Source organism: Paramormyrops kingsleyae, chromosome 19, assembly GCF_048594095.1.
Source record: "Paramormyrops kingsleyae isolate MSU_618 chromosome 19, PKINGS_0.4, whole genome shotgun sequence".
In the NCBI taxonomy this organism is placed as follows: Eukaryota; Metazoa; Chordata; class Actinopteri; order Osteoglossiformes; family Mormyridae; genus Paramormyrops; species Paramormyrops kingsleyae.
Genome location: NC_132815.1, coordinates 12,096,391 through 12,110,795, shown reverse-complemented (window position 1 = coordinate 12,110,795; position 14,405 = coordinate 12,096,391). Strand labels below are relative to the sequence as shown.

The following is a 14,405-nucleotide window of genomic DNA, read 5'->3' as shown; positions in this document are numbered from 1 at the left end:
CTCTGTCCCGTCTGCTGCGTACAGGAGCACAAGCCGATCCTGAGGAAGCTCAGGAACAAGGCGCAGTCGTACGACATAAAGGCCTGGAGGAGCCGCTGCAAGGAGCTGCTGGACCTCATCTTCCAGTGCGAGGACTCCGAGCCCTTCCGTGAGCCGGTGGACCTGCAGCTATACCCGGTACCACAGACCACCTGAGCAAAATCTGTAGCTGTTATTACTGACATGCTACTAATGAGCAAGTTAGGCCTAGTTTGAAGTAAGTGGTACGTAAGCCTCGTGTTCAGACAGTGCTAATGAGTAACCTTGTCCTCGACCGTGTTTAGGACTACACGGACATCATCGACACGCCAATGGATTTTGGCACGGTACTGAAGACGCTACTGGCTGGAGATTATGAATCCCCCATTGACTTGCGCAAAGATGTGCGGCTCATATTCAGCAACTCGAAGGCGTACACGCCCAGCAAGAAGTCTCGGGTATGAGGAAATAATGCTGCATGCACATGACTGCTTTTGCCAGAGGTGTCCTTCAGTGCCCCGGCTCTTGTTTGTCTGTGGTTCTCAACCAAATTCTTGACCCATCCAACACCTGCACACCTGGTTTCACTAGTCTGCTGATCTTCAGGCCTTTCATTGCCTGGCTCAGGTGTGCAGGTGGTGAAATAGAACAAAAATATGGACGCACAAGAGATGGAAGCCTGAAGCGTGACAAGTGACCAGCATGTCTGTTGGGACATTTTCTGCAAAGATGGAGAATGAGTGGATTTAGACCTTTGCTTTCCTTCAAGGCTGTTGTAGGCAAATGTGCAGATGTGTGGGATCAGAGCGTCTGCAGGTATGAGTGCCGCATTGCAGTCATGCGGCCTGAGGTTCTGACATGCTTTCCTCCCCTGCAGATATATAGCATGAGCCTGCGACTCTCGGCGCTCTTTGAGGAGCACGTGTCGTCCATCGTCTCCGAATACCGCTCCGCCCACCGCTTCCATTCGGCCAATAAGCTAACCAGGCAGCGGCTGAAGCGTCGCCGGAGCTCCTCCCCCTCCAGCAGTGCCGCCTCCAGGTTGGGGTGCACCATGTGGCTGAACAGCATAGGGGGTATGTGTGTATGGGACCACACAACTGAATGTGAACCTGCTCTCCCACAGCCCCGATCGCAAGCGCCGTGCAGCCCGGGCCCCGCAGTCAACAGCACCCAGCGTGTCCCCCCCCTCGCTGGGCCCCTCTCGTCCTCCGGCGCTCAGACAGATCCCGTCCCAGATGAACGGGAAGGTGGAGCCCCTGGCAGCTGTTCGCACGCGTAGCGCCACGCGTCATGGGAACCCTACGGCTGCTGACCCAGCATCATCATCATCATCATCATCATCATCAGCCAATCGAGAGCTCTCTGGCAAAAGCAAAGCTGGTGGGTGAACAAGGGCCAAGTGGTGAAAGGTTGCTTACTCTCATAGGTCCATGTGCTGATTGGTTACCTCCTCTCATGTCCTTGTGATGATTGGTAACCTCTTCATTCCCACACAATTGGTTACCTCCTCTCATGTCCACGTGATGATTGGTTACCTCCTCTCATGTCCACGTGATGATTGGTTACCTCCTCTCATGTCCACGTGATGATTGGTTACCTCCTCTCATGTCCACGTGATGATTGGTTACCTCCTCTCATGTCCACGTGATGATTGGTTACCTCCTCTCATGTCCACGTGATGATTGGTTACCTCCTCTCATGTCCACGTGATGATTGGTTACCTCCTCTCATGTCCACGTGATGATTGGTTACTTTATATATATACTATATATATATACGGATGGGCATTGCCTACTGTAAAAGTCTAGGTGTGACTGACTGTTCTGTGCTTCCTCCTCAGTGACAGAGACGCCATACAAGTATCTGAGAGCCCAGAACTCCATCTCCTCCCCAGGTCTCTCCAGCGACACAGAAAATGCCCGGGGCTTCTCACAGACCGCCGACAGTGCCACGAACTCAGTGCGGCGAAAACTGAGGCCTGCAACACTCCGTCGCCCAGGTGAGGTGGCATGACCCCCGTGCCAGCGGTCTGGGTGCCAGCGGTCTGGGTGCCGCTTAGGGCGGTTTGGCTTGTGCAGTTTATTTTTCATATCTGTGTTTTTCCCTGATAGTGACCCCCCAGCAGAGTCTTAGCACCCCCAACAGCGTCCAGCTTAATGGCCATAGCAGTCACCTGACGCTGGACATAGGGCGGCGAGGGCACAGGCCCAAGTTGGAGACACCGATGAAACAAGAGGTCGTCGTCAAGCCGCCGGGAAAGAAGCGAGGGCGCAAGAGCAAGAAGGAGCTGGAGGCGCTGCGGGGAGCAGGGCAGTGGAACAGCACGGAGACCGAGGAGGAGGAACAGTCTGCCAGTGATGAGGCTGTGAATGTTACCTCCGCCACAGTGGTTGGGATTGTGGATGCGGGCCGGCCGCGGAGGGGAAGAAAGCCCAAGAGTTTGAAGCCACCGGACGAGTCTCCGGTCAGCCAAGACCCCTCCAGCCCCAGGGTCCTGCGGAGGAGCAGCAGGAGGCAGAATGAGGAGCTTCCGGCACCAGCAGCCCTGCAGGAGGACATAGGAGGGGCGTCGGAGCGTGTGGAGCCGGAGGTGGATGAGCAGGGCGAGGACGATGAGGGCGTCAAGGCGCCGATGAAGACGCGGAACCAGGGCCGCAGGACGGCTTTCTACAACGAAGATGACTCCGAGGAGGAGCAGAGGCAGCTGCTCTTTGAGGACGCCTCCATCACTTTCGGCACCTCAAGCAAAGGCAGGGTGCGGAAGCTGACTGAGAAGGCCAAAGCCAACCTGATTGGCTGGTGAGAAAGGGATGTAACTGATGGACAAGGCAGAGCCCAACCTGATTGGTTGGTGAGAGGACATAACAGACGGAGGAGTCCAGGTCCAACTTGATTGGCTGGTTGACTTTCTCCGTGATGTCCTGGTGAGAGGCCCCCCCCCCAGGACAATGCGAAACTTTGCTGCTAAATGCTGTGCATCCAGTGCTGAACCGGCGCATGGGACCAAAACCAGGGCCCTTAGACGGCCACACTTTGATAATGTGTTTCCCTCACTCACGCTCACATGCTACAGTTTTAGCCTTCACACGCAATAGCCACAATATAAGGTCTGATGGAAATTTCAGACGTCAACGCTCCCCTTGAGCGAGATTATGATTTTGACCGACATCAGTCCCATGTCATCAGTCGCGCGGCATGAGGATTAGGTATCGGCCAGCAGGGGACTACATGCCACGAACGGTGGGCAGGAATAGCTTGGCCCGTTTATGCCCATTCAGTGTGGTCTGCAGAGATCTGAATGGGAGCTGCTGTTTCACTTTATCCAGCCTGTGAAATGGCTTTACTAAAGGTCTGGGATTTCTCAAACAGAATTGTCTTTTCTTTTTTTTTTTTGTCTCTATAGCTCAGATTGACTTGAAAATGTTGCTCTGTGCTCATCAGCCTTTTATAATCGTGTTTTTGTACGGTTTCTACTTGCGCATCGTACCTTCTCGTGCTGCCGTGACTTCAGTCTGAGTGTGCTGAGCAAGGCCGCATAGGGTGAAGGGAGATTGAAGCCCCTCCGCCCCCCCCTGCCCCCCCACCGGTCTAGCTCCACCCTCATTCTGTGATTTTTCCAGTTTAACAGCCCTGTTAAAGGCAGTGCCATATCTCTTAGCAAACCTAACTATTTATCCTGTATCTTGCTGCTCCAGGGGTTGGAAATTGCCAGAACATTGAAAGTTATTTTTGATTTTGGTAATTTTTCTTTTTATATATATATAAATATAAATTTCCCCCAGTGAATCAGAGGTAGATGTGATGACTCCATCCCAGTTGTGATCTCACTATTTATTTATTTATTTTCATCCAAAGCAACCTGGCATTCTCCTCTGACCATTTCATACAGCTGTATACTTTACCTTGTTTTGCAGTGTACGTTTGGGGCCCTTCCAGGGACTAGAACTCACAGGCTTCTGGTTTCTTGAACCCTTATCCACCATCCCACCTGCAGCTTGGCCATATGGAGTAAAAAATGTACAGTGACTTCGTACAATACATTATTTAGAACTTAAAGCAAACAAAAACTTGATAACAGCATGGCTAGTGTTAGGGAATTGTCTTTTACATTTGTTTTCAAGTTTTTTTCCATTATATAACACACTTAAGTCCTGAATATTAAGAGTAAATACAGACTTTAGATTTAGCAATAAATTGTGCCTTTATATGGTTTAACATGAATCATTCAATCTTAAACACATTTTTATTTAAACCATTTCACTGGCAGGCTGCTATAGTATAGCTGAGATTTTCCGAGGACCACGTGTATAGATTTTGCCTCCCCATCCGCAGTAGCTGGCAGTTTTGAGCAGCCAGTAAACACGTTGGGTGACCAAGTGGACGCAGTTTGTGCGTGGATCTGCCTCAGTTACTGCAGGCCTCTTTTAGTCAGATCTTCCGATGGGACGCTTGGTTCATTAGCTTTTCGTATTGAAGGAATTGGCGGAACCCTGCTACCGAGAAAATGAGTATCAAGTGTCGCTGGTTTGTTCGAGCGCTTAGTCACCAAACGTCTTTTAATATCTAGTGAAATGGATCTGAAAACGCACATTGCGGATCCAGCCGTGTAGTTCGGGAGAAACGACCTGATTCGGATATCCCAGCGAGGACGGAGGTCTATAGACGCATTTTCCCAAAGAAAGTTTTCCTTTTCTTTTCTTTGTAAACTATATGTGAATGAAGAAATCAGTGGTGGAGCTGATCGGAATGTCAGCGTTTCGGGGAGACAAATAACTGCGACGCTAGTTTCAATTTTATCACGTAGGCTAATTAAAACACTGTTTTAAATGTTGTTTGGCTGCGGAATTTCATATGAATATAGGCTACTATTCACCCATGCACAGAGAGCATTACCTTGGGAAAAAAGATGAAAGGAAAATACGGAATAAGTTGGGTGAGAGATCCCGGTATCCCGCAGCTTCTCCGGATTGGTATCTCGGGATAATGCGGTTTGGTTTTCCAGCATTTTGGTACGTTTTAAAGAAGTAAAACATGTATAGGACGGTGGTCCCGCGACCAGCCGTTTGTGATGGTACACGAAGCCGAAAGCATGCGGATGCGCCAGCTTTTACGACGTCAGCTTGGGGGAGCGGCGGTCCCCACTACACGGCAGCCCGCGGCGGCGATGTCGTGCTGGTCACGATGGACGGCCGGCGTAATTGAAATGGCATCATCATAATGGCACCAGGGTCGCCCCGCACCCGGCGTCTTTGTCATACGGGGACCTTCGTGCCCGCAGAAATTCGGCTTATGCTCATTGTCTGTTGGGACTGAATGGGGGAATCTCAAGGTATTTTCTCCCTCTGTCCAAAAAATAAAAAAATGCTGATTCCTTTGTCCTTGGCGAATTTAAATTCATATCAGGAAACGCAAGTCCAGGAAATTTCCATTGTAGTCCGCCCACGGCTTGAACTCATTTTCCAGCGTGATTTTTTCTTATTTCTGCCGAATGGATCTGGGTATTAAGTAACGTAGTGACAAAACAAAAGAGTAATAAACAGTCGGTGTGGGACAGGGTGTCCTTAAACAAGAAAGTGAAATTAAGAAGGAACATCTCCAAGCTGGTGGCTAAGGAAATACCAACCAAGGTGCCTGTTGGTGATGGGGCTGAACACGGATCTCATGAGACACTAGACATGTTCCATTGTCATCCCATTTCTCAGCTGTTTAGCCTTCGGTTTTATGTAAGTTTGGGAGTATGACACATTTGCCAAAGACTGACATGGACCTGAAGTGTTTGTGTGCCTGGGGAGAGCCATGGTGGTATGTTGTAGTGTGGACCCAACCGGAGTGATTGAAAAGGATGGCTTGCACTTCAACGCCATTGCAAAACCTTGGATGACCTAAGTTTCTCTCTCTTTTTTTTTTTTTTTTTTTCCTTTTTTTTTTTTAAATAATGATTAAAAAGAGTTGTCCGGTGTATTTCAGATGTCCATAGTATATACATGTTGATACTACGTAGCCAAGATATTATATAAAATACCTAAGGTACAGCAAATTATTTGTTTGTGTAACTTTAATATGCACTTACAATATTTGGAGTTTAATACATTGTTTATTTCTTAGGAAAAATATGTAGATTCGGTTAACCTCCTATATTTTTTGTAAAATCTTTTTAAAGTGTTTTTCCTCTTCGTTTGATTGTGGCCACATCTCCGTTATGTGCAGCCATGTTTCATTGAGCATTGCATGAATTTTAGCTGCACTTTTTCAGGCATGTCTAATGCTGACACAGGAGAAGCATTCCCAGAAAAATCCTGTTTGATGATTGTGCCTTGTATACTTTGGGATTTTTTTTTTTTTCCTCGCATCTTTGCAACGCAGGATGTGCTGGAGGTTAGGGGTGCGTTTCTGTAAATGATTTAAGGTGTTCGACGCCTCTGAGGCTGGGTTTGGACATGTATTGTTCAGACCATGCGCACTGTGTGGTTCTGTACTTAACAGCAGCCTGTCTGCTTTTAGAGGTTTTTTGTTGTTGCCAAAAACATTTTACTGAACACTGTAGTACAGTCCTGCTACCTTTAAAGGACCTTTCATGAATGTCTTAATTTTTTTTTTTCCTTATTTCATTTAAGCAGGTTCAGTGAACCAAATACATGTTTGGTGATACACTGGAAGCTTAACATGGTACAAGTCACGAAACGGCGATCTATACTGTGTAGGAAAATTGACGTGTAAATACAATGCTTGTTACATGCTGTCGCTGTAGTGTTTTGTCATATCCTGTCATTATACGAGCAGGTATACAGTAGATATATTGGTGCATTTAATTGTGCTTAAATGGTATTTTTTTAAAACCATTACTTATGATTTCTCCCTCTCCTTTTAAAACAGACAGACTGCCTGTTAAGGTATTGTACATGATGTATGTAACACGTTCCAAAATCACAGAGATGTGTTTGTCACTTAACTGTGGGGCGGGGGAGGGATCAGCTAAAGATTCCCAAAAGTGTGTGAAAACCGTGTTGTACCCCCCACCCGTAAAGGGGTTTCCCTGCTTCCATCTCTCCCTATGCCGATTTCATTTAAGTTTTTCTTACTGGCTGTTTGGAAGATTTTGTCCTACTGTGGAGGGTTGGGGAGGGGGCTTTCTATGTTAGTTTGTATACTTTTTTAAGAAAAAAACCCAAAGGCAAAAAAAAAAAAACCTCACCTAGAATGTATGTGTAGAGTACTGCTGTCATATTAGTACATAACTGATATTTTTAAGAAATAAACAGTTGTGTTTCCATGTCTTGTAATTCCTTTTTTTTTTAAATAAAAGTCAAGTAAACCTGCATATACAAGGAATCTGTATACTGTATACTGAAAATTAAAAGATTTTTGTAATGGAATCTAATGCTCAGCATTTCTATAACATCTCAAGCTGTGATTCGTTACCGTCAGCAGTCGGACGCTGAGCCGGTGCGTTTAACGCGGAAACGCTTCCCCCTTGCGGCAACCCCGTGTCACTGCGGCGGGCCGAATGCGACGCATCAATGTGAAGCGCGTCCCCTGACGTGGCGGAGTTAGAGAGGCGCCTTTGCTTTTCGTGGGCGCCTGCGATTGGACGTTTGAACGGCTTGTCAATTTAATATTTTTTTAGATACACAGGTGCTAGAGTGAAACTACAGCCCCTTGCAAAAGAAACTGTCAGATGGCAGTGGAAAGATCCCGTTTTCGTCGTCTTGCTTCAGTGCTTAGACGAAGACTAATAAGAAGCGACTAAGCAACTGTCTGCACCTACTGGCGGTTCTTTCAAAGAATTTGAAGCATAACTGACCACTTGCACCTGAATAGGTACGTGATTGTTGCTTTATCTATATGAAAACATGCATTCCCGAGAGATTTTTTTTTTTTTAAATAAAAAAAAGCAAACATAAACGAGGGAGCTTGTCGGAAGTTTACGTGCTCTATGTATTTTACGATACTATATTGCATTTGACTTACGGTAGGCGCTGTCATATCTGCTTAATTTCGGTATTAGTGTACAGAACGTTGGTGAAGAGCTATTATGCATCTCGTTATTATTTGGTTAACAGGCGCAACTACTGTCTGCAGTTTTCTGTAAGTGTTTAAAATTTTAAGTGTTTTTAATTAATCTGTCAACGTGCTTCCAACCTCGAAGTCTGTCCATACTCTGAATTCAGGAGACGATGCCACGAATATCACCTGTAGCGCTATTGCAGATAACGCTGCTTCTGTCCGCGCTGCCCGTTCAGTTTCTCATCTCCAAGTGGACCGGGACGCCGTCGGCGGAACGCCACCGCGCCACTATGCGGTACATGTGACTCTTGATGTCGCTGTCACCTATATATATACGGATGGGCATTGCCTCTGAAATTTCTTACGTTTTTCGTTTGTTTGCTATGTACTTTTTTTTGCAGGCTTCTTAGAGTCTGGAACGACTTAAAGAAACATCATCTGAATGTGACGGCGTGGACAGACTGGGCGAAACAATGGATATCTACATTTCTGTAAGAAGCTTCTGTCAAATCTGATTTCAAACGTGCGGTTTACGGAGCAGATCGCACCAGCGGAGCGTTTGAACGGTGTGCCCGTCCTAATCAGGCCCGCAGCTGCTGAGGAGCAACTGGATCCTCTGGGAGAATCTCCTGCTTTGGAGGTGCTGCTCTACGATAATAACCAGGGCTACTTCGGAGGTGAGCGCCAGTTTTGAAGCCACGCCGGCGCTTGAACTCTTTCTTTGCCTCCCACAAGAACTTAAAATGGCCTGAAAACGTGTTTTCCCCCGGGGACCCTCTCCAGCGTCCAGGGAGGTCCGCAGTCCTCGTCCAGCATACGTCCTGCACAGGGTAGGGCAGGTGGTGATGGCGCAAGGCAACCACATGGTGGGCGTGATCGTCAGTTGGGACGAGAAGCTGAAAGCGCCCCAGGAGTGGATACAGAGAATGTACTCGGAGCATGAGGTCAGGGCATTTCCCGCATTTCACTCACTGCTTGACTTAAGGTGAATTAATGTGAATTAATGCTTGTCTACCAGAGTTACAGAATATCGATGCAAATATGCAAAAATTGCACTCCAAAGGAGCACAAGTTCATTATTATTATTATTGTAATCTGTTAAAACTGGATATGAAACTTAAAAAAAAAAAGGTATTGTTGCATTGTTTTGCATGCTGCGACCTTAAAAGTAGGCGGATTTAAAACCTTTTGTGCTTCCTGCAGTTGCAGAAAGTTGAAGACACTCCTCATTACAAGGTGATCTTCAATGGCCCAGGACCCTCGTCCATCTTGGTGGGGTATCTTCCCCAAACGTCGCTAAAGCTTTTCACAGGTTTCAAGGTATTGTGTGTGCGTGTGCATATATTAGGGGTGTAATAACACAATAGAAGAACAGGCTACAGAAACGTAGATGAAAAATCCACATATCGTAGTGGTGGTACCTGTAGTAGTACCCCTGATCAGAAGGTCGCCAGTTCAAATCCCATAGTTGGCAGAGTGATTTCTTCGTTGGCCCCTTAAGTCAGCTGCTCCAGGGCCTGTTTTATCCTGCTTTCTCAGTTGTACGTCACTTTAGATGAAAGTGTCTGAATAATTTTTGAAGTAAAGGGGCTACTTTCATGAAATGATCCCAACTCTGAAAAGTACCGCTTGTATAAATCCTGAGTGCATCATGGGTACGCTGCGTGTGACCGGCAGTCAGCGTAAACGCTGTGGGCGCCGCCCCTGAGTGTCCCTATGTTTTCGGCAGCCGGACATCCCCACGCTGAACAACTATTTCAGCCATTTTGACGGGGAGCGTTTTGTCATGAAGCCCTGGCTGCAGGAGCTATTCCCGGAGGACTGAAGTGCGTCTGCGCAGAGGATGCCACCGGCTGCGCAGCTGCAGAGCAGTGGCAGAGGAGTTCCTGTAAGAACTGCCTCTCACAGCGCCCCTAGCACCATGAAACTCCCTCCTACACGGCGCTTGAGAGAGACAAGGATACATCTCAATTTCTGTCAACTACTTCAGGCTGGATGGAGATTGAATGAGTACCAAAATCAGGGAGGGAGGGGGGTCATACCCTATGTAGTGAAATGTAAATGAAAATGCTTTGTGAATTTAATTTTTTTTAATAGTAAAAGATGATGAAATCATGATTTAAATTATGCAGAAGCTGTATTGAAAAATATGAAGTTATTAAAATGTGTAAAAAGTGTAATTGGGGAATTTTTTAGGTTCTGTCATAATGTCAAGGAATTGTGTGATTTCTGTGCTTTACTTGCGTGTTTGGAAAAGCTTATTTATTGATCTGTATATATATATAAAAAAAAAAAGTCAGGAAGAGTTGTACAGTTTAGTGTTAATACTTGTAGTGTGGGGCAGAATCTCTTAAGCTGCACAGTGCAGATGTAATAAAAGTTGCCACAGACAATGTGCTGTATTAGTGTCTCTTTCTTGCTCGTTCCCTTGGCCGGATCTGGAAGGTGATAGACACTTGTGCTGCCACTGACACGGTGGCTTGTCTGATCCACTGCTGCAGGGATGCCCGTGGGAGGGGCGTGGCCTCATCGCCATCCCCACTCCACTCCCGGCTCTCCTCCTCCCTGATGAGCAAGGGTCGCCCCAGGACTTGTCCCACCAGGCTGCACGCCTCTCGCGCCTTCTGCTGGGCATTGGCCACTGCCGCCACACATGCCTTCCTCCTGGAGACACGGAGACGCACCAAGAAGTGTGTTTGCCGCTACTACTGTGGTATGTACAGGGACTGGACGATGAAACAAACACCAGCTCAACAGTGCTTGAGGATTCACACCTATGTATGTCTGGCCAGGCGGCCAATCTTCACTGATTGCTCCAACTGATGGAATGTGCAGAGTGCGAAGATCGAGCTAGCAGAGCATTAGCACGCAACAAAATGGGAGACATAACGGTTCAGAAAAGGACAAATTGTCGGTGCGCGTTTCGCTGGCATGTCTGTGACCAGGACAGCAAGTGTTTGTGGTGCATCGAGTGCTACAGTATCCAGGGTAATGTCAGCATACCACATCCAACAGGAGTAACTAGATGCAAGAGGAAGCCGTCTGAAAGAGATGTCCGGTTATTAACCCGGACTGCATCCAGAAAAAACCACAGCTGCACAACTCACTGCAGAATTAAATGCACACCTTAACTTTCCATGGATTGTTGCATATCCAGAGTGATGGTTTGGTCTGCAATATCATGGCATTCCCCTTTTGTTCTAGATGGGCACCTCACTGCCAATGACTACTGAACCATTCTGGAGGACGATGTCCGTCTAATGATTCAAACATTGTACCCTGAATGTGTTTCCGTGTACCAGGATGACAATGCACCAGTACAGCAAGACTGGATGTTTGGTGAACATGAAAGAGCAGTTGTACGTCTCCCATGGCCTGCAGTCACCAGATCTTAGTATTATTGAGCCACTTTGGGGTGTTTTGGAGGAGCGAGTCAGGAAACGTTTTCCTCCAGCAGCATCACATAGTGACCTGGCCACAGTTCTGCAAGAGGAATTGCTCAAAATGCGTATCAGTCATTCCCAAGATGAACTGATGCTGTATTGGCCACAAAAGGAGGCCCTACACTATACAAATAAATGACTGTGGTGTTTCAGTTTCATTGTTCAACCCCTGTATCTACTAAAGGCGTAATCAACAGATGCTATTTGTGTCTAAGCAAGTAATAAGCTCTATGGATCTGAATCCATTTAAGAAGAATGGATAAGTGTTTGACCCGGCAAACAAGTCACTAAACTGCTCTTCCAGTTGATTCCAGCGGACAGATGAGCAGCTTGCCGGCTCATGATTGACTGGGTCGTTGAAGAGAAGGTGAAGCTACTGCCCACCTCAGCTGAGCCAGGTGTTCGGTGCTGTGAGAGAACTGAGGTGCGTACACTGACACCGTCTTGTCCAGCTTCTCCACCAGCGTGTTGCTCACAGCCTGCATCTTTCCGAAGTCTGTGAATATTGCACTGACCTGGGGGCACACACACGCATAAGCAGCAATGCATACTTGTTAGGAAGGGTGATCCATCTCATACTAATGCACAAATGCGACGCCTATGCAGTCGTGCACTTCAATAACACAACATCCCCTGTCCACCTCACTGATTCCATGCTTCAGACAGCAGTAGTCAAAGGTAAGCAGCCACATAACCAAAATTTCATTCCATTATAACCAGTAAGCATTTTTCAATGTAGAACATACCGGCACCACAAAAGTTCTCTCATCTCGTTTATTTAATTCACGTCCCCAAAACAAACACCATGCAGTGGAAGCGATCAGGCAGCACGGCTGTGCAGGTGTAGGTTTCACAGGATACAGCTTGAAAAACAACCAAATACCTAAAAAACTGATAGGAAATGAAACTAGTTTCACATTGCTCTCAAAAGGACAGGTTCCCTCTGCATGCAGTCGATATTGTGCGATTACCTCAGCCTCCATGTAATACATGTCGTCTTCTCTTCTTATGGACTTAGTCACAGTTGTGTGTTCTTCCTAAAAAGGGAATTAATTACTGCACACACGTTCACACCTACACTACCAGGCAAAAGTTTTTGCACACCAAAGGTTTTTACCACTTTTCCATTTATTTCATGAACTGCAGATTTTTTCATTCTTGTTAAATCACAGTGCAGGTCTGACATTCTATTAACTGGTTGTGTGGTGATGGCATAGCCAAATTCTAGGCTGTCCTTTCCGTTTCATCCCATGAAAGAGAGCAGTATTTAATGTCCCTTGTAGAAAGAATGCCTCGAATTTTCTCTGCTGTTATAACTGCTAGAGGAGGTTACTTTGATGAATCAATGATAGGACTTTTTCTTGCTAACAAAGGTACTCAAATGGTGAACCTACCTACCGTAAATGTATTTGTTAGCAAAGAATACTGAGTTTATTTTAGTGAATTTTAAGTAAGTATCATGCAAATGTATAAAATATCAGTGTGTATAAAAACTTGACTAGTAGTGTACAACATGCCAATCTCTGCCGAAACCAAAAGCTGTAGCTTGTACTTTTTTCTACATGTAAAACCCAGTTCGTTAAGGTTAGATATTCAGACATTTCGACTTAATGGAAAAAAGAGAAACAAGTGCACTTGAAAACTTGTAGAGATTTGCTAAAACTACAACTCAATCCCAGTTCTAGTTTTTAGACTGTGTTCGTGTATTTTCTTTTTTTCCACGACTGTCTTGTACTCGATTCTGGCTAATTTTTTTTATTTTTTTTTTAAACCAAAGTCGGCTCTTTGCTATATGCCTGCGATGTATAAACTGATTAATTTATAAGTTGTTTTGCCTAATAGATAAATGTAAATGCTCACTTCCGTGGCATAAAGCATACCTTAACATCATGCTGTCTCAGAGTCTGCAGGATATAGTCCAGCCTCCGAGTTACACTCTCGGTGACATCGCTCACCGACCCTTTAGCGTTACTGACGCTGATGCACAGCACAGCCCGGTCCGGTGGGCTGGTCACTTCGGCGCTGCCAGTCACCTGAATCTCACCCCCTGGGCTTCGGCAGTTCGGACCGGGGCGTTTAACGGACCAGCCCAATCCTGCGTCGTTTTCATTTGTCAAATTATCTCCCCTGGCCGGTACGAGAGCAGCATATACACGGGAAGGACTGCCAGCCATGATGGCGTAAACGGGGCATACATGGCAACGGCTGCAAACAATCGATTTCAGCACGCGCACAGGATCTAGGGATATGTAGTTTATGTCACAAAAATACTACAAATCCCACATCCGCAAGACACGTGATCCCTTGACAGCCACGCCTTCAGCCGCGCCCGACTCAAAAATCGCGCAGCTAAGCAGCTGTATGTCTATGAATAATACAAATGGCCATGTGTTCCTATTATAGTGGAATTCGACAACGGTTTTAAAAATAATCTGTGCAATTACAATGGGAAAATCAAGCTTTAAATTAATGTATTTCTTGTCAGTTTTAAATAGAGACATAAGAAAATGTCTCCTCTTCTGTTTCACCTTTAGAGGGCAGCAAATCCCAACTATTCACCCATTGCCTTGGCGCGGTAAATCCCAATAAACAATGTCAACATGCGCAACAGACGATTAAATTAACAGGCTATAATGGACGATAATTCTGCTAAGCAGAATAACTGTATCATTAAATTATTGATGTTGTTAGGTATTATGCTTCCATATATCTGATTTAAAATAACATTGTAAGGATTTTACTTTCCTTAAATTAAATTAATGGATTAACATGTACTTCCTTTTCTTTAAGCCCTTCATAAAATTCATTCATTTAAAATGTTAATTAAAATAATTGCAATAAAATTTAAAATGAAATAAAAAAGAATGTGCCACACTGAAACAAAATTGTACTGTAATTTGTAAATCTACATTTTCGATGCAATAACAGTATTTTTAT

General features: G+C 45.8%; 3 protein-coding genes across 6 annotated transcripts in view; 2 read left to right on the top strand and 1 right to left on the bottom strand.

Annotated features, from left to right (window-relative positions):
- phip (pleckstrin homology domain interacting protein) overlaps window positions 1-7,394 on the top strand; it is a 48,533-nt gene extending 41,139 nt beyond the window's left edge. The window contains exons 35-40 of the mRNA XM_072703196.1: window positions 25-177; window positions 324-476; window positions 896-1,059; window positions 1,145-1,401; window positions 1,862-2,020; window positions 2,133-7,394. Of these exons, the coding sequence (XP_072559297.1) occupies window positions 25-177; window positions 324-476; window positions 896-1,059; window positions 1,145-1,401; window positions 1,862-2,020; window positions 2,133-2,824 (1,578 nt within the window). The 3' untranslated portion in view covers window positions 2,825-7,394. The remainder of the gene's footprint in view (window positions 1-24; window positions 178-323; window positions 477-895; window positions 1,060-1,144; window positions 1,402-1,861; window positions 2,021-2,132) is intronic.
- A 76-nt stretch (window positions 7,395-7,470) lies between these two features.
- On the top strand, window positions 7,471-10,418 carry LOC111841282 (uncharacterized). 4 transcript variants are annotated; one of them, XM_023806911.1, is made up of 8 exons: window positions 7,471-7,839; window positions 8,082-8,106; window positions 8,190-8,320; window positions 8,427-8,516; window positions 8,611-8,702; window positions 8,809-8,969; window positions 9,229-9,345; window positions 9,755-10,418. In XM_023806911.1, exons 3-8 carry the CDS (start codon window positions 8,196-8,198, stop codon window positions 9,848-9,850), a joined length of 681 nt encoding a protein of 226 aa, XP_023662679.1. In that variant the 5' UTR covers window positions 7,471-7,839; window positions 8,082-8,106; window positions 8,190-8,195; the 3' UTR covers window positions 9,851-10,418. The 4 variants fall into 4 exon arrangements, with proteins under 4 accessions (XP_023662679.1, XP_023662681.1, XP_023662677.1 ...); XM_023806913.1 differs by lacking the exon at window positions 8,082-8,106 and having other exon boundaries at window positions 8,262-8,320; XM_023806909.1 differs by lacking the exon at window positions 8,082-8,106.
- irak1bp1 (interleukin-1 receptor-associated kinase 1 binding protein 1) lies at window positions 10,322-13,689 on the bottom strand. Its single transcript, XM_023806908.1, has 4 exons — window positions 13,349-13,689; window positions 12,440-12,505; window positions 11,853-11,983; window positions 10,322-10,689 (listed from the first exon to the last, which is right to left on the bottom strand). The coding sequence occupies exons 1-4, from the start codon at window positions 13,640-13,642 to the stop codon at window positions 10,428-10,430; spliced, it is 753 nt and encodes a 250-aa protein (XP_023662676.1). The 5' UTR covers window positions 13,643-13,689; the 3' UTR covers window positions 10,322-10,427.
- Between the last annotated feature and the right edge of the window lie 716 nt (window positions 13,690-14,405).